At 43.8% G+C, this 26,436-nt stretch overlaps 1 protein-coding gene across 1 annotated transcript in view; it reads left to right on the top strand.

Annotated features, from left to right (window-relative positions):
* Positions 1-597: 597 nt before the first annotated feature.
* The window catches only part of LOC147205413 (neurogenic locus notch homolog protein 1-like), a 40,251-nt gene continuing 14,412 nt past the window's right edge, over positions 598-26,436 (top strand). The window contains exons 1-20 of the mRNA XM_086110618.1: positions 598-841; positions 1,829-1,910; positions 12,008-12,270; positions 12,375-12,713; positions 13,716-13,838; positions 14,630-14,863; positions 15,439-15,594; positions 15,796-15,981; positions 16,957-17,070; positions 19,650-19,763; positions 19,933-20,166; positions 20,239-20,349; positions 21,486-21,678; positions 22,091-22,236; positions 22,418-22,531; positions 23,672-23,791; positions 24,196-24,348; positions 24,705-24,933; positions 25,273-25,474; positions 25,961-26,114. Coding sequence (XP_085966744.1) covers positions 784-841; positions 1,829-1,910; positions 12,008-12,270; positions 12,375-12,713; positions 13,716-13,838; positions 14,630-14,863; positions 15,439-15,594; positions 15,796-15,981; positions 16,957-17,070; positions 19,650-19,763; positions 19,933-20,166; positions 20,239-20,349; positions 21,486-21,678; positions 22,091-22,236; positions 22,418-22,531; positions 23,672-23,791; positions 24,196-24,348; positions 24,705-24,933; positions 25,273-25,474; positions 25,961-26,114 — 3,325 coding nt within the window. The 5' untranslated portion in view covers positions 598-783. The remainder of the gene's footprint in view (positions 842-1,828; positions 1,911-12,007; positions 12,271-12,374; positions 12,714-13,715; positions 13,839-14,629; positions 14,864-15,438; positions 15,595-15,795; positions 15,982-16,956; positions 17,071-19,649; positions 19,764-19,932; positions 20,167-20,238; positions 20,350-21,485; positions 21,679-22,090; positions 22,237-22,417; positions 22,532-23,671; positions 23,792-24,195; positions 24,349-24,704; positions 24,934-25,272; positions 25,475-25,960; positions 26,115-26,436) is intronic.

The raw sequence follows: 26,436 nt of genomic DNA, 5'->3' as shown, positions 1-26,436 counted from the left end.
CTATTTTTTAAGAAAAATAGAAGCACTATATCCACCTCTAAATCTTTATTATGAATAGGAATATAGTTCAAATGTATATTAGCATGAATACATAGTCAAATAAGTTATTTTTGTAATAATCATTTTTTTCTCATTAGCGGCGGCCATTTTGTCCAAACCCTGATGCATTTTGGACAGCTTTTGTTTTGTTTTTATGGCAAATGCCCCTCAATTAAAAAAGTCGAAAGTCATTTTAGAACCTATCAACGTGATTTGAGTGTCATTAGAAAGCTTATTAAGAATTCATTTTAACATGCATCTACCGGTAGTCTGGACGTTTTTCTGAACCTACCCCCCCCCCCCCCCCCCCCACACACACACACACACACACGCAGACTTATTGTTGGAACACTTTCCGCGGGACAAGGAAGAAAAGTGTGGAGTGAAACAAACTTTTTTTCGCCCCATCTCCACGCTATCTCTTGATCAAGTGTGTGTGTTTGTTTGGAGGGAAAAGGGAGATGGGGGAAGTGGGGCGAGGGGGCGGGGGGCACCGTGGGACCGCGCCGACCGAGGGCCCTCCTCCTCGCCTCGCCTCCCCAGATGTGAAGCGGCGAGTCGGGGTCATTTCCAGCCGACTAAGTGTGGCGACAACATCGTACGTTGACAACGGCGTTTAAACTTTCACCGTGGATCTACTCCAACTTTTTGACTTCCTTCTCATCAGTCGTAGACAAGCGGACATTCGGATCTATGAACAACCCATGTGGACTTTATGTGTAAGCACTTTATGAACCAGAAGGAATGCCTATTTTCTTGGCGAAAGTAACTTTATTGTTGTGCCTGATTGGACTAACCGGAGGTGAGTCAGCCCAGCACTTAGCAAACAGTTATCATTTATCTACTGTGTGTAGTTATTTTAATGTCTTATTTTTCAGAGGACAACCTGTTGCACTGTATTTTTGAACACTTAACAGTAGGTTTCATGACTCAAGTCAGAGTTGGCTAAACTTTTTCAACTTGAGGCTACAAATTCATTCTGAGAAGAAATATGGATGCCTCTTCCTTTGGATATGAAATCACTAAAAATAATGCAGTACGTTTCCTTTTGGGGATCTTTATGCACCTGCTGTTAAGTTCTCCATTATACCCAATTACTGATGTGACTATAAACACTGATATGCACAATTTATTCGTCAAGTTGTGACTGAAGGTACAGGTGGGGTAAGATTTTGGACATTTTTACAAGGACCCACCTCATAATTGAATTTTAAGGGGGGGGGGGAACAAAGCCATAGTGATACAGCAACAAATGTCTTTTTTTAACAGTTGTAATGTAATGAAATTGAAGTAATAATCTTTAAGGTCCTCTTCCTCAAAAAAGTAGATTTTTTTAAAAAATTCAAATTTTAAAATATATTTTGGCAGATTTTCTTTGTGGTTTTAACACCTTTTTATATTAAAAAAAGACAATGTCTTTTTTAAATATGAAAACATTGTGAAAATTAAGTCTAAAAAAGTTAGAATCTTTGCCAGATCAAAAACTTTTAAAAACTGCATTTTTTAATGTTCTCAATTTGAAATATTTTTGTTGAATATTTTCTTATTTTAAAAATATGTTTGCACTTTTTAATACCTTTTTGCAAACATTTCTTAATTTTTACATTTTGAAAATAATTTTTACATTTTTGAAAATAGATGTATTTTCCTTTTTATTTTAGATTCTGAAGTAGTCATGTCATAAGAATGAAGATTTTTTTTTTCTACACTTTTCACACTTTGTTTAAATTGTCCTTTCAGACGTAGTGCAGGTGTATTATTGTTATGACTGAAAACCTTTCCTTGGCAGGCCTGCGATGCTCCATGCCCACCGAGTCATGTTCGAACCAGGGGAGGTGTGAGGTCACTCCAGATGGCATCGAACAGTGCAAGTGAGTGCAAAATGTCAAGGTTTAAGAAATGGGGATCGCGTGTCAGAGTTGGGTCATCTACGCTCGATGGAGGGTCCACGTGCGAGTGAGCATGTTCTGTGGCGGCCCTGAATCTTGTTTTTGCTTTTCTTTCACTGAGCGACAGCTGAGGTCTACAGAAGCCCGGCGGCCATTGTTCTCGGCAGCGATTAATTCTGTGTAACTAATCTGGGTGAGGCTTCCCAAAGAGGCCAGACCATCAGACTCTGTCCTTCCAGACACAGACCCCTATAACCCCACTCCCTCCTTTCTCTCTCTCTCTCTTTCTCTCTCTCTCTCTCTCTCTTTCTCTCTCTCAGTCGCTCTCTCACTTTCTCATGGGATTTTGTCCCTAAGTGGCCTTTAGTCACTCATACTCCCACCGGACAGATGGCAGAGGGTTTTCCAAAGTTATGCACTTTGTCTGGAGTGAAGTGCCTTCACATTGAGGGATCTTTCCAAAATGTGATGTTATTGTCTTTCAATCACTTCATTCACATACATTTTTTTTGTCCTTAAAAACAGAGCTTTTGGGAAAGCTTTCCAAGACGTTCTAAAACTCCGTCTTCAGTGTACATTCAAAATGTTTTGGGCCTTAGAAAAGGTACAAATGTGATTTGGAGTCCAGTAAATTGACTAATCGGGGTTCTGCATGAACAGTGGCCCCTGCATGACTGTTCACAGATGCTGGCCCTTGCAGGACAGAACAAATCTCATCAACAAATATGATGAAATCAGGATTTTTTTTTTAGATAATTAACATTCTATATTTTGAGTTTTATCAACCTAAATTAATCATCAGTGATCGTTTTACCACACCGTGCACATTTATTATTATTTTTTGCGCATCAGGTTAAATCTTTCCATAAGAAATGATTTGAACAAGATATAACGCATTTTCTTTCTAATGATATGTTCTTTGCGACCTTGCTAGTTTAGGCAAGGTATTCTGATTCATATTGGAATATAAGTTCAGACAGAAAATTCACCTTTTTTTTTTTTTGGCCACTTGCTGTCCACTGAAATTGACCCAAAAAAATCCCAGTTGCACGGGATTCAGGTCAGGACCAATCACGCCTCAGTTTGCGAACGTCACATGACCAAACTCCCAATTCCTGTACAGCCAAAACCAGGCAGCATCTTTGGCACAGCTTAATTTGGTTTTATTGTGTTATTCACCCCATTTAGTCCCCAGGCTACCCTGCCACACCACCCACCCCTCGCTGCCTTCCCTATCTTCTCTTTTAGGGCCACAAAGCCATCATTGTGCCGCTGCGGTGTCCCCCCCTTCTCAGACTTCTCCAATTAAACATGGAGATGGCGCATAAGGCCCTCACTCCAGGTTCGCCATTTCAAAGGATTTTTCCCAGCCCACAAAGATTAGGGGGAGTGTGTTTACTACAGTATGTAACCAGGTTTTCATCTGGATTTTTTTCGGGGGGGGCACCAAAAAAGAAATTGCACGATAACTCATTAACTGCCAGCCGTTTTCAAAGAAGGTGCCTAAACCCGACCGACTTTATCTTCCACTCAAAAGCTGTGCTCATCTCAACATCCAAAGCGATGCAACACTTTTATCAAGAGGACTGTTAGTAATTACAGTGGCATGCAAACCTGAATGAAAGTTACTTGACAAATCTCTTCTCAGGTGGCAGTAAACCGCTGGATTCCATCACGTAAAAACATCCACGCCAGTGAATAAGTAAAGGGTACTGTAATGCCCTCGCATGTGGGCAAGGAGAGCCACAGTTGCTGACGTGCTTTATGCCGCTCATTGAAACAGCTCAACAGACCAATCCAAAATGCCAACAGTTGTTCTTGTCAAGATCACGTTTAAAATATGTATTTGTTCTCAAAATAACTTTTTTCCCCCCCAAAATAGGCAACATTTTCATCCTAGTGGCATTTTGCTCAACCTGTAAGAGGCATAAAGATTACAAGGGTTTCACTGGAAAAATCTTTCCTCTGTATCAGGAGTCCTTTAACCCAAAAGCTTTTAGAACCTTTTTTTGCAGAATGCAACACCTGGCATTTTCCCTCACCTGATTGCATTTATTCTTTGGATGTGTGATGCATGATGTCTACTGAATCGGTGTACTTTTCATGGCACAACACTGACAAGTTAAAAGGGGCTTTTCATGTGTGCATCCCCATGCCAGGGTGATGTCCGCCGATAACAACCGGGGCCATAAATCTCCGTCCGTGCTGGTATGTGCAGTGAATGCTTCAACATAGGAGCGCTTCAATGAAAGTGAGCCCTTGTCTTTCCAGTTCTGCCGTCTCTGTCTCTTCAATGGCATCTCTGTTTGCTGTGGTCAGATGAGTCTCTCTCTCGAATCCCTCCCCTCGACTCCCATATTGGCACACACACCTCCATTGAGAGTCAGGAAATGGTCTCAAAGTGACTCGAGGGAGTAAAAGGTGCCACATCTCATCATATGATCACACAATGGGGAAACAAGACAGCTTTTTTTTTTCTACATGGCTGTCGCCATGTCTGTTTCCCTTCGGCGGGTTTTTGATGTAGAGTGGGCTGATTGGGTTGACTGGAGCCTCAACAAGGGGGATGAGTGATATAAGTTCTCCATGATCCCCGACGGCTTCACTGGGAGGAGTGACAGCGGGTCCGGTTTTTCCACTCCCCGTCGGACCACCTGTCTGCGGGTTGGAGTGACTGAAGATGTGATGACTTGAGGTTTTGCTTCAGACACAAACTGGCTGACGTTGACATCAGCATGAGCATGTTTTATTATCCTTTTCATGAAGTGTCCCAAAAGGCTATTATCCTAAAATATTCCGAATGATGTCAATCCAGAACCTGACAACAATAACGCCTCCCACAGGGATTGACATGGCTCAGTAATTGAATAAATGCCATCCGCCTAAGCTCCTTAAAAAGGGGTGCACATGAAGCATCAGGCTAGTCCAGCTGCCAAATCTGGGTGCCCGTCACTGTCCTTTATGACACTGGTCTCCAACCTCTTTTGCCCCACAGACCCGTTTTATGTCAGACAATATTTTCAGGGACCAGCCTATAAGGTCACATAAATACAACAAAATAATATAATATGACCTGCATGAAAACGGTGGTATTTTCAATACATAATAATAAACACGAATCATAACACGAGGAACGTCCTATCTGGCCGCAACGGTCTGTGGTCGCTATGGTAACGTTTAAACGTGCCTTCAAAATAAGATACACCGCAAATACAAAGTGCATGAAAAATACGACTCACCCTCGCCGCATATTATGCAAAGTGGGCTTAGTGCGTGGGAATCTCCCGTTGAGATAAATCGGGATTTTAAGTAGGAAATCCTGATGCTGTCAATTAAATGTAGCTTTGTTTTTTCTTGAAAGTCATAAGCTTCTCTTCTGTCTCCTGGCTGGGCCTTTTCCCCTTCCCAAAAAAACTTTCCAAAGACATTTGCTTTTTACTCATTTTGCTATCTCCTGGATCTCATTTTAGCGGTCACCTATCACGTGACCGAGAAGTGCGCCTTGACCTGCGTCAAGAATGAAATATTGTTGACGGATATAACAGAGAATCTGCTAATTTTACAAAATAAAACATCTTTCAGATTCCGAGTAAGTTATTCATTCTTTCTGTGTGGCCCGGTACCAGATGACCCACGGACCGGTACCGGTCCGCGGCCCGGGAGTTGGGGACCACTGCTTTCTGAGTGTACAGTGCACATGTAGCCTATCATCAGTATATTGTGTGCCCCGGATGGCATTGGGCCGACACTGACGGGGGAAACCCCTTTTAGTTTTGGCTCAAATGTCAGCACAACATCTGCTACAGAGCTGGCGCCGGCGACCCGGGTCCTCCTAAGTGCTGCCGAGGTGTTGCCAAGGACTACGGCGGCGACCACTGATGAGCAAGGAACAATAATCGAGGAATATGATCATAGTATCGGCTTTACAGACGTGCTAATCCCGCCCCGGTTAGACGATAGCTCGCACAACACCTGATATTTACTCAGGTTCTGATTTGCGCTCCACCTTTTCACGTCGTCTTTATTTACCTTTCCTGCGGCACAGTTTTACCTGCTGCTGAGATTCTTCTTGTTGAAGCAGCTGCCGCTCGTTCTTTTTGATTCCATAAAAAGAGCCGTTGACTGTTTTTTGTCTCACCCTGCTGCGTTTATTTGTTTTAAAAGTTTTTTTCTTTCGAGCCTGGTTGCAGATACCGAGTAAGAACAAAACAGGCAACACAAGTGGGGAAAAAAAAGCCAAAAAGGAAAGAAGGAAACAAATTTGCCTCATGCGAGACAAAACAGTACTAGAGATACTTCGTGATCAAATCATTGTTTTTTCAGATTTTCTTTTTTTAATCAAAGATATCTACATTGCGTAATGAAAAGGGACCCCCCCCCCTCCCCCAATCATTTAGTTCAGTGTTCAAGAGTCTTCCATGCTCCTGAGGAGTATTTTCATTTTGCATTTGTGTGTTTGACTGTCTGTGCTGTTGAGAGTACATCGGCAATTGTGGCCCTCCTCTTTCCACTTCACTCGAATGGCAGCGTTTTTGAAGCTCGCTCACAAGTGACGTTATGAACGCTTACTTAGAAGGCATTTGCGTTGTTTTATGAGGTTTGAACTCCTCGACTTGGCGCCTTTTAAAAAGCGACTTTGCGCCATGCGTGCATCTGGCGGGCCGTCGCCAGATTAAAGAGCAAACTGTTAGCATTCTTCACAGAGTGCGCGCCACAGTTGACTTAGGACCAGACGGTATGTTTGGATAGCGTGTCCACGTGCGGCGACGCTATCTGTTTGTCTTGGAGGTCTCGATGTGAGACGTTGGGCAGTTTGTCCGTTTTTGTGTGTGCGCGTGCGTGTGTGTGTGTGTGTGTGTGTGTGTGTGTTTCAGCGGCAGGCTGGGAATGAACTTGTGCCGAGGTTTCATGTGTTCAGTGGCGCACAGCAGTCTTTCACATAGTTGCGGTTCACTATTCACAATTTCAACTGTTCGCTTTTTTGTGCGGAAATGCTATAAAATGCTTCAAGATGCCACCAAATCACTGTCTACAAAGGAATTGGTGTTCAGGAAGTATGTTGAAGCGATACATTTTGATGAAGAGACAAACTTTACATGTCACGGGGAAGAACTAAATTTAGTCTTTGTTGTGAGTGGAAGTTATGGAGAGTCTGTTTCCTTTTGTTTGTCCAATTCCGACTGCATGTTTTGGGCGTCCTCAGTTGAGAATGGTTAATTCAAAATATTCAATATAATCAAAATGTTATTCAATATAACTTGTGTCTTGACCAAGGTTATAGTCGGTCCGGATTAGATTTTTTTGTTGTTGTTGTTGGTTTTTTTTTTAGATTTCATTTTGACTTTTTTTTTAAATTCTGTCAGTTTTAATTAGCATTCAGTTTGTTTAGTTTTTTCAAAAAATGTTTCATTTTAGTTTTTATTAGTTTATATATATGGCAGCACAGTGGCTATAACAACCTTGGGCCCGACTTGGGGACAAATGGTATGGGGGTGTCACAGGCAGGAAGAGTGGTGGGAATATGGGAGGTGGTGGTGGTGGTGAGGAAGCTTTTGAATATGCTGGGGCAGCAGCTGCCGTCTTCCTCATTAACATGCGCACCTGCTCCTTGCTGGCTTTTTCTCGCACACTCGTGCGGCGCCTCACAACCGCTGGGTCCTAAAGAGGAACCCCCCCTCACCCTCACCCCCCACCCCCGAAAAAAAACACACATGCACACTTTCTCTCCTGAGAGAAGCTGTTAATGTGCAATAATTTGTGGCTCAACACGTTTAAGAAGTTCAAAAAGCACAACACAATGAGACATATCATGAGCCGCCGCTACTGTATATCGTATTTCTTCTTTCACGGCCCCCGACTAATCGCATATTTATAAGCAATTGTTTGTTACACAGAGTACCGGTGTGCAGCTCTAGTGTGAAGCCGCAAGATGGCAAGCAACACTGAGGTTTGCTGGAAGAGAGGCAACATAATTTACATCGAGAAGAAGGGGCAGAGAAGCTCCCCTACAAAGCTGCAGTCATAGCTGTTTTTTTTCCACAGAGGCAAAGAAAATAATATGTTTGTATTGTTGTTATCGACGCTGTTGTTGTCTTTCTGATGCTCCGTGTGTGTTAATGTAGCACTCGGTTGAAGGTTCATAATGACCGCAACATCTATATTAATTTCCGTTCGCCAGTCTACAGAAAATGCGAATGGAATATAAATCCAGTCGGGCTGTGAGGTCTGCAATTCCTGGAGTAAAAAAGGCAAACACGGTGAAGCAGCATTGAGCTGTTATGCTGCACACCAACGGAATGAGCTCATAAATTCATTGAAAAAATTTGGCTTTTACCCGACATGCCTCTGATTGAGGTCTTTTAAGTTTTTTTTTTGTTTGTTTTTGACCCAAAATGGGTAGCCTTGCTTGGCCTGCTGCTGGTCACTCAGTCCAGTGTTTACACAGCCGGCAGCCTAGCATGTGATGTTTTCTTATTCTTGCCACAATCCCAAGGCTGGGTAATCCCCCTGAGAGGGCCACTGTCCAAACACTCGTCCGTGCCTAAAAGAGGGGTCCGCCACTCAGCCCCCCATTGGACCCCTTGGGAATGTTTTTGGATGGAGTACTGGCATCCTTTTCAGGGCGAATAGACTGTCTGTCTGTGGTCAGGTATTTGGTGTGACAGTGGTGCTGCTATTTTGTGGGAAGGCCAATCGGATCCTTTACGAAACACATTCAATGCAAAGCCCTGTCATTCCACTTTTTGCTTCTTATCTACTTGTTTTGGGAAAAAAAATCATGTTTTATTTGTAATAATTATGAAGTTTTTGGTGAATGTGTGTGTGAAACTTGGGGGGTTCAGTCCCTCCAACTAGTTTAAGAGCTACTGGTCTAAATGAAGCATTACATATGTCTAAATAAAGTTCCTCCACTCACTTTAGCATGAACTTTGGTGGCACCCAATTGCCACAAGACGTGACAAATCACTAATGTCCTAAATGAAACTCCACAGCGCCAACATTGTTGCTTTACTCCGAAATGCCACAAAATGGCAGCGATCACTATGTTTGTCTAAATCAGGGGTGCCCAAACTTTTTGGACCGAAGATCTACTTTTCGATCAACTAACCTCACGGGATCTACCCTTACCGGCACGCGCGCGCGCGCACACACACACACGCACACACACGCCATTATGAGAAACAGCCTGAAACTGAGGCAGGCGATGCACTTTTGCAGCCTGTTAACTATCGTAGCTCACACGTACCGTTTTAAAGTGCTTCCTTGGGCCCTCCTAGATTCCTATTCTTTGCCCGTGCCCTCGGTGAATCGTACACGAAGCAAACTCTGAATGAGAATAATGTCGATAAAAGATAGAGCGCAACAGCTCTGATCACAAGCTGCAATTGCAGACTGCTGAGCGCAAACAACTTCCGGTGACGTCATCACGCGCCACCATGAATTCAAGATTTACCTGCTTTATTTTATTTTTTTAATATTTATTTTGTGAAAAGGAGACTGATAGGATGATTATGGTGCAGCGTATATTAACACAAAAAAATATATTACTAACATAAAGCGTGTGACGGAAAAGTGGTTAGGACTGCATGACTGTCCGTGTTTTATGTTATGTGTTGTGTTTATTATTTTACTTTATGTTAACTGTTTTGTTAACATAAAGTTACGCTTTGTTACTGCTGCCGCTGTTGTGAAAGCGCTATATAAATCAGCATGTATTGTATTGTAACATGTACAAAGACATACAAATGGTTGTTTGTTTTTTTTCTCCTCGACACTCTTCGGATCTACTTGGGACCTGTTTTAGATCTACCGGTAGATCAGGATCGACGTAATGGGCACCCCTGGTCTAAATGAAACTCCTCAACCCACTTTAACATAGGTCCTTGGCACCAAACTGCCCAAAGATGTGTGAAGCTCTAGTTTTCTGAAGAAAGCTCAAGTTACTTCAGCATTGTTCCTTGACGCGCAAATGCCACAACATGGCAACAAAGCACCGCGTTTGTCTAAGTGAAGCTCCTCAACTCACTTTAACGTAGTTTCTTGAAACTCAACTGCCACAAGATACTCATTTCAAGTCACTTCAAAATTGCTCCTTGCCTCGTCGATGCTACAAGAGGACACTAAAGCACTACGTTTGTTTCAATGAAGCTCCTTCTCTCAGTTCCTTACCCCCCCCCCCAAAAAAAATTCCCACCAAGTGTCACAAAGGACTATTTCTCTAAATTAAGCCCCTGAACTCGCTTCAACCTTTTTCGTTGGCACCTATGTGACACAAGATGATACCAAATGGAACCCCCCCCAAGACCCCCCCCCCGGTTTAAAAAAAAAAAGATCCACAAATAGGCTAACATGCAGGGAATCACTGTATTTTCAAAGGGAACTTTTGTTTTAAAATTAGAACACCTTGAAAGTCAACTAGCTTTGTGGAAGGGAATTTGCCTGACGTCGAATGTTTGTACAATCAACAGAGGAGGAGCAATCCAAAAAAAAAAAAAGACATGGTGCGATGTCATGGCACTGCCAAGAAAAAAACAATTGCTGTGATGCGCTGCGAGGCATCAATCCCCGTCGGCAATCGTAGGTTGTTGAACCCTCTGGTTCTTTTGATTCACAGCTACTGTGTATATGTACATGTATGTCATCAAACGTTTGTTGTTGTTCGCCTCATTGTTGCGTATTCTCTCAGGACGTCCCTCAGCTGCACTCATTGTCATTTCAAAAAGTCTGCTTTTCTCCCGCTCTGTGGGAACTTATTGGCCGCCGATTTTATGACGCAGACGCAACCTGTGAGAAACATCACACGAGTTTTGTTCTCCTCGGCCTTTTATTGCCCAACAGCACATTGTTCACAGAGGGCCATGACGGAAACAAGGAGGTCCCATTTAAAGGCCCCGTTTCTCAGAGATGTGTCGCCCTGTGGTAAAAGCGCTTTTTTTCCCCAAGAGATCGGGGAAAGGCTATTACCCTATAGGCTGTTTTATGAGCACAAAAGGTTGACCCCCCCCCCCCCCCCCCATTGAACTTCAAGTCATGTCTTCCCTTGACTTGCTTCAGGAATTCCCATTGACGGGGACTGAACAATTAATCAAATTTCAATTGACATCACGGTGCGGGAAAATGCAATTTTCAAATCGCACAGGCTTCAATTTAGGACATGGGGGGAACTCTGCTTCAGTTTGGCCTGTTGGTAGGCTTTATTATTTTTATATACATGTACCATTACATTTTAAAAAAAAAATCTATATATAGGTATGTTTTATTTATTTCGTGTCTACATAAGATCAATACTTAAGAAGTTCAGGCCGCACATTTATCATCGTTAAATGAAACATAAAAAAGTCGAAGTGACAAAGTCACAGACTTGTTTGCATCATTGTTGTAATTTGACCTCTCACTGACGGATTTATTTTTATTCCACACTTGTTTGGTAGAAACTGTCTTTGAGAATAACTTCATGATTCATTTGCTTCTATTTCAGCGACCAAAACATGTACAATAAATCTGATCTTGTCTATCATAATACAGATTGATTTATTGTTTATGTTAAAAAAAAAAAAATCAGAAGAGGAGAAAATGATCTCATGTTAGATCGCCATCGCAATATTGTGGAAAATATTTTTTTCAAAATCATTCAGTCCCACAAGGTTGCATGTAAGGAGGCCATTTACAAAGAACCCGAAGGCTGCTTCGAAGAAGTGGCTGCCTCGTTTTCCTTAGGCGAGGTCCCATTTACACACAGGAACAGGCAAAAGGCACCGCGCCAACCGCTTTGTCTCAACCCAGCAAATCGGGAAAAGAAAGCATCAACTTCCTTATCCTTGCACAAAAAAAAAGCTTGAAGTTGTAGTGTTGTCACGATACTAACATTTTGACTTCCAGACTACATCGGCATGTAGTACCTCGATATCAATACTGGAATGATACTACGGCAAAAACTATTTTTAAAAGTGGTGTTTTTTTGTCCCACACAAAACCTACAATTGAATGTTTTCCTTTTTGAAGCTTTCAATGTTGAAACTCTTTGATTTTTAAAAAAGAAACCAAAAAACATTTGGACTGAACGGCGTTATTTTCCTCAGGTGTTGGGACGGATACACCGGAAACAGGTGCCAGTTTCGCGACCCGTGCACCGCCGGAGCTTGCTTGAACGGCGCCACGTGCAGCGTGGTGACCAAGGCCGACGCGGTGGACTTCAGCTGCGCCTGCAAGCCGGGCTTCACCGACCGCCGCTGCCAGACGCTCATCGGCAACGCCTGCCTCGGCGCACCGTGCCGCAACGGGGGCACCTGCCAGCCGGACGGCCCGCAGGCGTTCAAGTGCCGCTGCCCGCCTGGATGGTCAGGTAGCGGGAAATATACTTTGCTGTCGTTGTTTGTGGTAGAAACAGAGTGGAATGCCGTTATTTGTCTGGAGTGTGTTTGAGATGGACAATATGTGTCTTCCTAGGTAACCAGTGCCAACACCCCGACCCCTGCGCGTCCAACCCCTGCGCCAACGAAGGCCGCTGCTCGGCCATCGAGTCGCACTACATCTGCACCTGCACACCCTTCTTCTCGGGCAAGAGCTGCAAGCAGGACGTCAACGAGTGCGACGCCAACCTGCCCCCGTGCAAGAACGGCGGCACGTGCGTCAACGTGGTCGGCGGCTACCACTGCCGCTGCCCGGCCGAGTACGCCGGCGAGCACTGCGAGAAACGCTACCTGCCCTGCAGCCCGTCGCCGTGCCAAAATGGAGGCACCTGCGTCCAGAAGGGTGACACCAACTATGAATGCACCTGTGTGCCAGGTAGGAACCTCACTTAATACAGTCCTGCTGCTCGTGTGCTTAATAAATCCACCGTTTTCAGTGGTCATCACCAAATTGAGTGTACACGCCTATCACCACCGGACGCAGGAAAACATCCAGGGAGCGGGAAGTGGGTCATTTCTGTTTTAATTGGCCATCTGTGTCATGTTAGTCTGGATTCGATGACGGGTTGAGGAACGACTTGTTGAACTAGTGACTTGGTCGGGGGCGATGTCCTTTTCCACGTGTGTGTGTTGTGCTGCGGTTCAGTGTGTGAACAGGGCGAAAGCAGGAAGGCATCTGGGCTTATCGGAAAGGAAATGGTCACAGGGACAACATCCTTTGCACATAGCCCAGCCAGACTGTAGCCAATGGTGCCTCCGCGCCAGCTTGCCGCCTCCAAACACACACACAAACGCACACCTTTACTGGAATTTGACTTGTTCCGACGCTTGTTGCCAAACTAATGATCGACTTCTTTTGATTCACTTGGCACTTACCTTTCCTCTTTTTTTTCCCTTATCCAGTTAAGTACAGTTCGGTTGTATTTAACTTTAAAGTCTAATACCATTTAAGAAGTGTTTCTTTTTAAACATGTATTTAGGTACAATCTGTGTTCAATGCAGTACATTTGAATTGAATCATGATAGGAGCACACTTTTGTTTGACGATACTGAAGCGCAGTGTTCAATTTCAAACTGTGTGCCAGAAATTGCAGTGCTTTTTGCATGTCTGCTGATCATAAAACAGCGTGTTTAAGGTTATTTTCACAGTCTCGTTCATTCTCATGAACCGTTGAGTGAATGTTGATGCGCGGCAAAGGTGCCGCAGACCTCAATTGCACAGATGGAGGAAAGAGGAAAGAAGCAGTTGGCCACATGTTGCTGCACTTTCATTACCGTGAATACCCCACCAAGGGATTAGAAGAATAACTGACAACAGTCTGAGGTGTTCAGGCAGTTTGAGCAGTGAAAAAATCACATCACATTTGGCTGTTGGCAGGCTTCACGGGGAAAAACTGCAACCAGAACATTGACGACTGCCCGGGTCACGAGTGCCAGAACGGCGGCACCTGCGTCGACAGTGTCAACACCTACAACTGCCAGTGTCAGCCCGAGTTCACAGGTTAGTCAGGCTGGAGCTCAAATTTGGTGCTCAATGGGCCAGTTTGGATTTTAAAAAAACAGCAACAAAAAAGACGGCGATGGGCCAGGTTATTCGTGAATTTTTAAAAAGGTGAAGATGCATATATAAAACTTCTGAATTGAATATATAGTCATGTTAAAAGAAAAGTGTATGTCAAATGTTCTATTTTACTCATATACTTTTTTATTATTTGTTTTTATTAATTCGCACATTTTCTCATGATTTAAATGAATTAATATATCTTAAAACACCAATTTTTGAGAAAAAATGCTCAGTATATGCAACAAATAATTATTTCAATAATACAATAATTCATGCAAATTAAAAAAATTATTACTCTAATTCATTTCATCATAATGTTGAATCAACCAATTATTTAGTAAACTATATTTACAATTTTTTCATTGTTCATTTTACTAATATTTTATATTTCACCCCCCCTCCCAAAAATAACCCAATCTATAAATGCATAAGTACTTATATTAAAATAAATCAATTTTCAGCCATAATGTTTAAGTTAATGCAACAAATAAATGATTTGATTTAAATATGTAATAATTCATGTCCATTTTCTAATTTTATTTTTTTGAAGAACAGTTTATCAACTGTTCAAGAAAATTTAAAATGTATGTTTGTACCTGCGCTCCGGACTAACTTTTTAAATTTTTTTACTATGAGTAAAAATGAGGATGTGTTTTGTTTTTATTCATAACAACTGAATCAAGTTAAACGCTGAGTGGGTCATCAAGCTCGTTTGTCCCCTCTGACAGGTCAACTGTGCACGGACGACGTGGACGAGTGCCAGCTGATGCCCAACGCCTGCCAAAACGGCGGCACGTGCCACAACACCTACGGCGGCTTCCAGTGTGTGTGCGTCAACGGCTGGGCGGGCGACGACTGCGGCGAGAACATTGACGATTGCGCCAGCGCCGCCTGCTACCAGGGCTCCACCTGCCACGACCGCGTGGCCTCTTTCGTCTGCGAGTGTCCCCACGGCCGCACAGGTTTGTCCGGAATACCTGCGCCAAGGAGGCGGGGGGGAGGGGATTTTGGTGAAGCGCTGCAGAGGAGGATGCATGTACCAAAGAAGAAGTGTCAGAAATCGGGGCCGATCACACGATTTTCATCCGACCATTATCGGCGGAAAATGATCGGACTCTTGAATTTTCTCAATTTCCAATGTCAAGAACAATGGAAAAAATGGTGTGTTGTATTTACTCAATTTTATTTGGCCAAGTGGTTGCAGAAAAAAAAAGCATCTGGATCTAGGTACATTTTTGAAGTGGACTCTACATCTACTTCAAAAACCCCCCCAATTTTTTGGGCTTAAGTATCGGTGGCTGGCATCGGCATCCTTGATACTTGGTATCGCGACTTGCTCATCACCATTTGGAGGACTACTTTTCTTTGAGTCATGTAAAGTAACAGATTTCAATAATTGACTAAGCTTCCCACCTCTGACTGTAAATATACTTGAATTTAAATATGCAAACAAGCACAATCAAACAAGTTCTGCTCTATATATATTAAATACACTACGTGTGGATAGATTTTTCAAAGAGTGGGTGTTTGGCCGCAGGTCTGCTGTGCCAACTGGATGACGCCTGCATCAGCAACCCTTGTCAGAAGGGCTCCAACTGCGACACCAATCCCGTCAACGGGAATCACTTGTGTACCTGCCCTACGGGCTACCTGGGGGCATCCTGTGATCAAGACGTCGATGAGTGCTCACTGGGTAAAATAACGAACCAAATAGAGAAATAAAACTCTCAGTTCAATAGGGGCCAGCAAAAGAGCGCTACTTTACTTCTCTGCTGACCTACATTTACAACCTCACTTTATTGAAATTGTAGACACCCCCCACGCCCCCCCCCCCCCCCCGAAATGGGGACTCTTCATTTTTTTCACCAAGTGTCAATTGTGCTCCTTTCACCAGGTCCCAACCCATGTGAGCACGCCGGCAAGTGCATCAACACCAAGGGCTCGTTCCAGTGCAAGTGCCAGCGGGGCTACGTGGGACCCCGCTGCGAGTTGGACATCAATGAGTGCTCGTCCAACCCGTGCAGGAACGAGGCCACCTGCCTGGACCAGATTGGAGACTTCCACTGCATCTGCATGCCAGGTTTGTGTCTTTGATGATGACATCTGCTACGGACGAAGGTATTGGGACTCTATTTGTAATCAGTCTATTAATTGATCAATCGGGGGTTAGTTTAAATCTAAAGTGAGTGCAAGACACTCGTCGGTTCCCATCGTACGAAATCCCCACCCCACGAGCCATATCCATCCATCCATTTTCTAATCAGTTTATCCTCACATACGCGGGCGTGCTGGAGCCCATCCCAGCTGGCTTTCGGCAGTAGACGGAATACACCCTGAACTGGTTGCCAACCAATCACACATAGACGAGCAAGCATCCACGCTTACACTCACACCTAGAGACAATTTAGAATGCCCCGTTTACCTGCTATGCATGTTTTTGGAATGTGGGAGGAAACCGGAGTACCCGGAGAAAACCCAGGCAGGCACATAGAGCATGCAAACTCCGCACAGGAAGGCCGGAGCAAGAATCGAACCCTGTACCTCTGCACTCTGAGGCCGACGCGCTAACCAGTCGATCACCGTGCCACCTCACCACCCATAAATAATCATAACCCCCCCCCCCCCACCCTCCGCCGCGCGTCTCAATGACCATTTAAATCATGGCCTTTTATCAAATCGCGATTATATTGCAAATGCAGTTGATCATTCAGCCTTATTCTATAATAGTACAACAAATGAAAAAAAAGTTCATAGCTTCAACATTTCAGGCATTGTCATTTAGAGTACAATTACATAGAAAGAGTGCACGTATCCTGATTAACAGCCAACAGCATTAAGTTCACCTTTCTGTGTAATGTCCCAATACTTTTGTCCATTATTCCATCTTGTCACCTCACCAAGAAGCGAAGGAAGATTTTGGGCCTGCGTTTGTCAAGTTGGACATGGCGTAGTGAAGAAGCTTCCCTGAATGTGCCTCTCTCTCTCGCTCATTCACTCACTTTCTGTCGAACTAACACGTGCCCCCCCACACTCCCCTCCCTCGCTAATTGGCCAGGCTACGAGGGGGAGTTCTGCGAGATCGATACGGACGAGTGCGCCCACAGCCCCTGCGTGAACGGCGGCAAGTGTATCGACAAGACCAACGCCTTCCACTGCCAGTGCCCCACAGGTGAGGCCGCCGAGGTGAAGCGGGGCCGAACCGGGGAGGGGGGCGAGAAACGCAAATAGGATGAGCGCGGCAGGCCAGGGGGCGCAGAGGTCGATCTCTCTCTCGCTCGCGCTCCTTTCCCTCCCTCTCAAAGACAAACAGAGCGCCCGGCGTCGACACAAACAGCTCTGTGAACGCGCATTAATCCCAAGCCCTGAGGCAGGCTTACGCCGGCCCTGCTCGCTTGAACCAAAGCAGCAACGTAGAAGGAGGAGGAGAAGGAGAAAAATCTATGGGGGAAAAGCTTGGAGAAGTTTCAACTTTCTATACAAGTTTTTTCCCCTCCCCTTTTATTCTTTAACTACAAAGTCAGTTCGATGGCTGACTGGATACATGTGAAAATGACTTGATTGTGTGTCCATGTGCTCATTTTTTTCCAGAAATTCCTCTCGTGCATGGTTGGGCATGACTTTTGGGAATTTTTAAAAGAGACATGTGAAAGAAAAAAAGAAAAAAGCCATCTATAACAACTTTTATTGTTATAGATGGCTAATGTTTATAGAATTTGATCAATAACGAGAAAGATATAGCCCACTGAATTTCCTTTCGAAAATCAATTAATTTTACAAATATGAGTATTTGATTTATGAGCAGTTATCATGAGGGATGAACAACTCATGAAATTCAAATTAAGATGGCAATATAGGAGAATGTTTTTTTTTTTCAAATTACAAAGGCTATAATTTGAAAAAAAAATCATTTGGGTCGTCTGAAGGCTTATATGTGTATGTAGTTTTGTCATTTATTTCTTGATAAGTGCTTGAGAAGTGCAGTTTAACACGAGTTTGAATCTGATTGGTTAATTCTGAACGCAACTTCATTCCCAGTTTGAAGATGTGTGCACAATTGTTCCAAAACCTTTTTTTCACTAGATTCATCCTATAGTCTCTTTCTCTGAAAATAAATAGATACGTTTCTAAATATTCGCTTTTTTTGTGTGTACAGTTTGTAGCTATTTTGGTCTAACTCTCCTGCCTATTGGGTGCTCTGTAATTCCACTTTCGACCGCTAGATGGTGGTATGCTTATGTAGTTTATGAAGGTGAACAGTTGAAAGAAGAAGAACAAAATAGGAAGTATTTCAGCAATTGTTTGTTGAAAATGATTTGCCGTCTTCCTCCTTTTTCGGATTACAGAAAGCGACAGTTGCGGGTTCATTTTATAATTGACATCTTTAGGCAAGATTATTGATGTATATTGTGAGATGCTAAGTTTGTTAGTTTCGAAAAAGGGGATGCGTTTAAACGCAGAGGGATACGTACACTATACACTACAATATTTTTGTGTTGTGTTTTGTTTTTTTATGTAATGATATAAGTATGTTCAAAGGCCTTAAAAATAAGTGGCATAAATGCTATAAAACATGCCTGTAGAGTATTTAAATACCGGTAGGTATTTCTTTATGGTGATTTTCACTCATGTCAGCGCTTTTAATTGGGCCAAAGCTAAGGTAGAAAGAAATAATTGGTCTATTAAGTTTGTTTTATTATGCGCTGGTACGCTTATGTTAGTATGCACATGATTTGTTACCCCAGTTTGAGAACTGTTACTGGAGAGTATCACTATTGGGACTTTTTCATGTTTTGTTCAGTGAAGGAATGCAGCTACTCAAACTGGAAAAGAGACCAACAAAGAAATAGAGGAAAAAGGGGGATTGGAAGCTTCTTCAAACTTGCCAAACACGTTTATTGAGGTGGAAATGATTTTTTTCCCTCCCCTTACTTCATTCTTTTATTTTTCAACAAGGATCAGAGGAAGCCTGGGGGGGGGGAGCAGAATTTCTTCAGTTGAATAAAAAAGGGAAAGAAAGCGTTAGATGTGATAAAGCGCCAACACACCGAGGCTTAGTACCAGGGTTACGTGAGGTAGTGGTGGCAGTGAAAGTGTTTTGGCGGGAGCATGCATGGACCGTTATTGCAGAAGCAGGAAGGGAGGCTTAAAAAGGGGGGTACGCCATGCTTGAAATGTAAATTCCCCCTCAGGCCCGAGATGCGGGACCCCTCTTTTCATTTCTGTACATGCCATAGCCATGGAAACCCCTGCTGAGAGCCATTGAATCGTGTCATTCCCTCAGTCTATGCGGCTCACTTGATACACACTCGTTTCCTCCTCATTCTATTTACGTCTTGAGTGTTTTCAAGCGCCGGTAGGACGTTCACCAAGGACGCGGGCTGTGTTTAAAATCACTCATTCCTTACTCCTTAATCACAATACAGAAATCCCCCCTCTGTCAGAGGGTCCATGTTTGTGATCCAGCTATTTTGAATTTTGTATATTTTTTTGGTACAGTTTTTAACTTAATTTCATTCTGCTTCCCGTTCGTATTGGGTGTAATTCCACTCTCTGCCACACTTTAATGCCGTCATTTATTTCATTGTTTACACTGAAAAAACATTTCATTAGATGGAAAAAAAAAGACCATTAATTATTTCATTTCAACTAGCCATGGGGCTGCCTTGGCCCACTGCTCATGCTTTGCCCGCCACTGTATTCCACATTCGCATTCCTTCACATCCACACAACCTCTTGTTGTTGCTCCAGGCTTCACCGGGCACCTTTGCCAGATTGACATCGACGAGTGTGCCAGCACACCGTGCAACAATGGCGCCAAGTGTACAGACGGGCCCAACAAGTACACGTGCGAGTGCACAGAAGGTATAGTGTCTTGAGAGTATTGAGCTAGCTGTATGTAGCTAGCTCTGTCTGTCTATGTGACTATCTGTCCATCCATATAGCTAGCTAGCTAGCTAGCGCTCACTATAGTGGAACATATTGAACTAATCTATTGAGGTACCACTGTGTTAAAATCCATCCTTCTGGTCAGGCTACACCGGGCAGCACTGCGAGACAGACATGGACGAGTGCCACTCAGACCCGTGCCACTACGGCTCCTGCGTGGACGGCCTGGCCTCCTTCAGCTGCCTTTGCCACCCAGGTTACACGGGGCGGCTGTGCGAGACCAACATCAATGAGTGTCTCAGCCAGCCGTGCAGGAACAGCGGAGTCTGCCAAGACCGGGAAAACGCGTACATCTGCAACTGCCCTACGGGAACCGCTGGTAGGAAGGAGTATGGAATTGTTTTCTTTTCTTTAGGACGACTGGATGTGGATTGTTTTGTTTTTTTGGCAGGAATCAACTGTGAAATCAACATTGATGACTGCAAGAGCAACCCGTGTGACTATGGGACCTGCATTGACAAGATCAACGGCTACGAGTGTGCCTGCAAGCCCGGATACACTGGTAAGAAACGTGTGCATATAAAGGAGAGGTGTCGTATTAGCGCAGCACCTCCGCCTCACAGTTGTGAGGTCCTGTGTTCACTCGGCTTTTCTCAGGGTACTCTGGCTTCTTCCCAGTTTCCAAAAACATCCATTTTAGGTTAATTGAAAACTCAAAATTGTGCCCTGCGAGTCATTAGTGACCAATCCAGGGTTTGTTCCGCCTCTGAGCATAAGCAATATAGAAAATGAATGGATGGAAATTTACAGGTACAGTGTGACATTTTTCATTCGGGCCCAACTGATCATGAGAAATCCCTGTCAAAACATGTTGCATTTGAAATATATGACGTACAGTGAGATCACACATCATTGCTTGATTTTGGCCTCGATGCGACTTGAGACCGGACCGAAGAGCCGATTTAAGATTGGGCTGTTTGAGTCTCAGGTGACCAGTTGGCACAACCTGGTGCAGTTTTTGGGAAGTTCAATTGTCACGAGAGGAGGCCGACAGTTGGTGGGCGAGCCAGCACGCTCCTCCGAGGCCGGACCGGTGTCGATTTCTCGCTCCACCCTGTCCCCAACCCGCCGCTGTTCGGACACGCAAGCTGCCTTCCCGTACAAAGAGGATGCACACAAACACACACACACACCATTGTGGGCAGCGTCACTGGGGATTGGAGCAGAAGAAAAGATTCAGTGAACGATTTGTGAAAGTTGAGCTTTTAAAAGCTTGGAAAGCCTGTCCTGGAATTAAAGCCAAATGGCCTTCTCTTGTGTCGTGAATGGCGGCGGCGCTTCAAGTCGCCGACAAAAGGAGACGAAACTGCAAAATAGGGCCGATGGCCCTAAATGGTCATCAAAGAACATCTTCCAACTTTTTTTTTTCCACAAAAATCAAATTTCCGATTTTCATTGACTCCTCCTTTTTGTATTGTAAAATCAAATGAAATGAACATTCGTACATTACAGTATTCAAATTTTTGCCTCATGATAATTTTTTTTTCACCTGGTACCACACAAACCTTGAAACATTTTTCCTGCTCTAATTTGCATCAACTTCTTTTTTTTCTTCACGGAAAATCTGAAAATATCTGCTACAAACTACCGGTATGTGCTGGGGGGGTGGGAAACACCCTTCTCCTTTCTCTGTTCCAGGTGCCATGTGTAACATCAACATAGACGAGTGTGCCCTCAACCCGTGCCACAACGGCGGCACGTGTATCGACGGCATCAACCGCTTCACCTGCGTGTGTCCCGAGGGCTACCACGATGCCAACTGCTTCTCGCAGGTCAACGAGTGTCTCAGCAACCCCTGCGTCCACGGGCACTGCGAGGACAAGCTCAACAGGTGATGCCCAGCAATCTGTATTTTCATCTGGGAAGGCAGCACTTCATCACCAAGCCGCCAAATTACACTCATCAATCGGTGTTGAGATCCTATGTTTGGTGTATGCAGTGGACACAAGCCTTGCCGCAAGTAATCGACATACCTAACGCAATACACAATACAGCAGCATTTAGGAGGAATTCAGAGAAATTTTAATGTAATCTCAACAAAAAAAAAGAAATCTGAGCAAGATGTCCTATATTGGTATATAGTATATAATAAATATAGTTTTATTATGCCAACATGCAATCAAAAAGTCAGCTCTCCATTAGATATGTCCTCTTAAAGTAACATTTTATGCTTCATTTCTTGGAGTGTTTGTGCTCTACATTTGGGCGAATTATCACGAAGCCGTTGCTGCCTTCCATTGCAGCTACAAATGCCTGTGCGACGCCGGCTGGAGTGGCAAAAACTGCGAAATCAACAACAACGAGTGCGAGTCCAACCCATGCATGAATGGCGGCACGTGCAAAGATATGACCAGCGGCTACGTGTGCACCTGTCGCATTGGCTTCACTGGTCAGTTGGCTCATACGTCCCTTCTGTCTTCTTTCTTTAACGGAGTAAAAACAGTTTGGAATTCTCTTTATTTATCTGTTTCGTCAAGTCACAGCTAAAAAAAAAAACAATCGGCATTTTTCGGCAATAGTTTTCAAAAGTCAACTTTTGAACTTTTCATCTTTGTATCTTCCAATCACAGGCCCAAACTGTCAAACCAACATCAACGAATGTGCCTCCAACCCGTGCCTCAACCAGGGGACGTGCATCGACGATGTGGCGGGCTACAAGTGCAACTGCGTCCTTCCTTACACGGGTACGAAAATATTATTCACTGCATCGGCATTGCTCTGCAGTTTGTCTTCCTTGAATTATCGGCCATTCGGGAAGGAAAAACATGCCACAAATTCAACAAGCTTTCCATTCCAAATTCAGCAGCAAGACTTTCCTTTCCCGCCCCTCTGGCCTCCTGAGATACAAGTATCCCTGCAAAATATTTTTCATGCCATATCTTATTTCAATGTAAATCATCTTTTTGGAAAAATCCACACAGAACCAAAAAGTGTTCGTTTTCTCGGGTGGGAACAGGGCGCTCCACACATTTCCTGTTTGCCCGCTTTCCCGTCTCACAGCAGCAGCAAATGTCCTCACAATGGCCGGAAGCCGTAGCCTCGCTTCCTGTTGGAGACGCGCCTTGTGGAAACAGATAGGGAAACGTCTCCACTGGGCCTCTTAATAGTGACGGAACCCAGAGAAAATCCTGCGATAGCACTGATTGAAAGATGATCCTCTTTTGCCGGGTTATCTCCTGAGTTCGTGACATCGTTAAGGAGTCATGAACTCAGGAGTAAATTAAGTATACCTTTTGGTCGGCGCTTGACGTTTTTGCTCACCAGCTACTGTGATTTCCCAGAGTTAGTGGCCACTCAGCATATTCGCTAGACACATTTTACTGTTTGGATAATAGTGTTTATAGACTGACCAGTTAAGTGAATGAAAATAAATCGCAATTAGATTATTTTTCTAAATCGTCCACCACGTGTTTACTGTGAGCCAACAAATAAGAGTGTAGAATTGGCTGTCGTGAGCTCAGATTAGCGGCTAGCTGTTGGCTGGCTAACCATGAGCTAGTTTCCATGTGAAATTAAAATGGAGGTCAGTGGTGGCTGTAGCAGCTGGTGTGTGAATGCGTTCATCACCACGTTATTTTTTAAATTTTTTTTCAATAAAGCGACTTAAAGCGTCGTCCAAAGACTCACTCAATAGCAGCCTATAGAACGTAAGAGAAATAAATTGTATTGGAAGTCGGCCATATTGGTTTGAAGCAACCAATTTGGTCATATTCCAAGGCAGGCGCTTTGGCAAACTCCTACTAGGTAGTTCATCCAAATCGGCCCCAATGCAAAGCAAGTGTACTACAGCGTCCAGCTTTAATTCTTATGTTTTTGTGTTACAGGAGAGAACTGTGAAAGCGTAATGGCCCCATGTAGTGGCAAACCCTGCAAACACGGAGGAGTGTGTCAGGAGTCGGAAGACTATCAGAGCTTCTCTTGCGTCTGCCCAGAAGGATGGCAAGGTAAGCACTGGGAAAAAAATCGAAATCATTTCAAGTATTGTCTCCACATAACCCACAATACGCCGGTCTTTTTTACAAACACATTTCCCCACATTCAATCTACTGTACATGGACGCACATTGGCAGAAGTTGCTCAAGCATCAGGTAGTGGTGAATGAGCACGAACCATCAAGATGAATCTAGACATTTACTTATCATGGAGTTTTTCCTGATGATCACACTTGAATATTAACAACAATTTTTTATACTTATATACCCATCCCCAAATTTTTTTTGAACAAAATTAATAAAATGTTGGACTTTTTGCATTAAGTATGGTAAACCTTTGTGACTTCATTCAGCAACTGTAAGTCATAGTCTCTTGTTAACCACGTTCCTATCATGTGGCCTTTTTTTTTTTTTAGGGCAAACGTGTGAGGTGGACATTAAGGAGTGCGTGAAGAATCCCTGCCGCAACGGAGCCACGTGCCAGAACACCCTGGGAAGTTACCGCTGCGGTTGCAAGCCCGGCTTCACTGGACGCAATTGTGAAACAGACATTGACGACTGCAAGCCAAGTAAGACTTTCCAGTTGCCGGGGTTAGGAACCCTCACCCCTTAAAAATGTTTATTATTGCCTATATTAATAGTTAAACCCTAAATACAAACACAATGAGCACAGTCACACAAGAGCTGCTGTCCTCTTAATGGCACATATAACACCACACAGACACAACAATGTGTACAATATTTTTTACATTTAATGCTTGAAATGTTTGTGTCTGTGGAAATATCTTTGCAGTGTGTTTAAAACTTGTATTTCAATAAGTTTAAAAATATAGTCATTATGGAATGTATACGCTACGGTAAACACATTCACTGAAACAAAAAGATTGGTCACAAGTCATACTGCGGTCCCTTCCTTCATCATCAGACCCATGCAGCAATGGGGGTCTGTGTCAGGACGAGGCCAACGGCTTCCTATGCACATGCCAGCCAGGCTTCCGGGGCCCAGCGTGCGACGAGGACATCAACGAGTGCGAGAGTAACCCGTGCAAAAATGGCGCTAACTGCACCGACTGCGTCAACAGCTACACCTGCACTTGCCCGCCCGGCTTCAGCGGCATCCACTGTGAAAACAACACGCCCGACTGCACAGAGAGGTGTGCAGGGCTCAGATTTGTTTTGTCCACCGCTGCCCCCTGTGGTGAATGTTGGAAGTACAAATAATTGGTTGCCAGACTTAAATCGTTGTTCCAGTTTGTACTTTAGCATGTATTCTTTGTCCACTGCTCCTGATTTTGGTGAATGCTGTACATAAATATGTTTCACAAGCTGTACTTTTTTAGTTTTACTTCAGTACAGCAGTTAAATTAGTACTTTTACCAGAGTTTCTTATTTATTTATTTATCTATCTATCACAACTTTCTGTACTTAGTCGGTGAGTAATTTTCCACCTCTGTTTTGTCCCTGTACCATGTTTTCTGCGTTTTTACTCGCAGCTCCTGTTTCAATGGCGGCACGTGCGTGGATGGCATCAACGCGTTCACATGCCTGTGCCCGTCCGGCTTCACCGGCAGCTACTGTCAGCACGACATCAACGAGTGTGACTCCAGACCCTGCATGCATGGCGGCACCTGCCAGGACAGCTACGGCACCTACAAGTGCGTGTGTCCGCACGGATACACGGGACTCAATTGTCAGGTAGGAAATCGCCTTGTAATAATGGCGTTTGGAATATTAGGTGTTGCATTATTGAGGTTATGCAAATCATATTAAAGGTATGTGTGGCATATTAATATTAAGGTTACATGTGGCATTATTAAGGTTATATGAGTCATGTTGAAGTATCTCACAAAAGGGAGTACACCCACACATTTTTGTCAATATTTTCACCTATGGGTGTACTTGCTTCTCTTGCCTGCAGTTTAGACGTTAATGTCTGCATGTCAGGTAATTTTAAGGGAGTAATACATTTACACAGTGATAGGACCCCCTCGAAAATTAGATGATGCATCTCAAGGGGACATCCTTTAAAACGAAAAAAAAAACCCAAATACTAAGATCAGATGATCGAGTTTGGAAATAATAAATAAAAGTAAAGTCAAAAAGTAGTCATTTTAGTGCCGTTTTCTATATTATGTGGGTCGTCACAGTAAGTCATGTTTTTTTTCTTTTTCTTTTTTTTAGAATTTGGTGCGCTGGTGCAGCTCATCACCCTGTAAGAACGGGGGTACCTGTTGGCAAAGGGACACCGCCTACAGCTGCGAGTGCCAGACCGGCTGGGCGGGCGTGTACTGCGACATACCGAGTGTCTCCTGCGAGGTAGCAGCCAAACAGAGAGGTAAAAAATAGGGCACATATAAAAAAATGAGAGCACATTTTCCAAACATTCAGCAAAAATCAATATTTGCTTTCGTGGCCCACATAAAGCTTGATATGGTAGGCCGGATCAGGCCGCCGGCCCTTGAGAGTTTGATGCCTCTAAGCTGCAGTATATTTCGGCAGCTTAATGAAGTGTTGCCTCCACCAGTGAAAATACAACCCATGCTTTTACTGTTTTATGTAAACTCATCGGGTTTTTTTTTGTTTTTGGGGGGTTTAGACCCAAGGCTCAACATGTAGCCACTCCCTAGCTTGGCCCTAATTGTTGTGGCGGTCACGGA

The sequence above is a fragment of the Hippocampus guttulatus genome, chromosome 5 (assembly GCF_054856545.1).
Source record: "Hippocampus guttulatus isolate MCC_2025c chromosome 5, RoL_Hgut_1.0, whole genome shotgun sequence".
Taxonomy (NCBI): domain Eukaryota; kingdom Metazoa; phylum Chordata; class Actinopteri; order Syngnathiformes; family Syngnathidae; genus Hippocampus; species Hippocampus guttulatus.
Note: the sequence above shows the minus strand (reverse complement) of the source record. Positions and strands in the feature narration are given on the sequence as shown.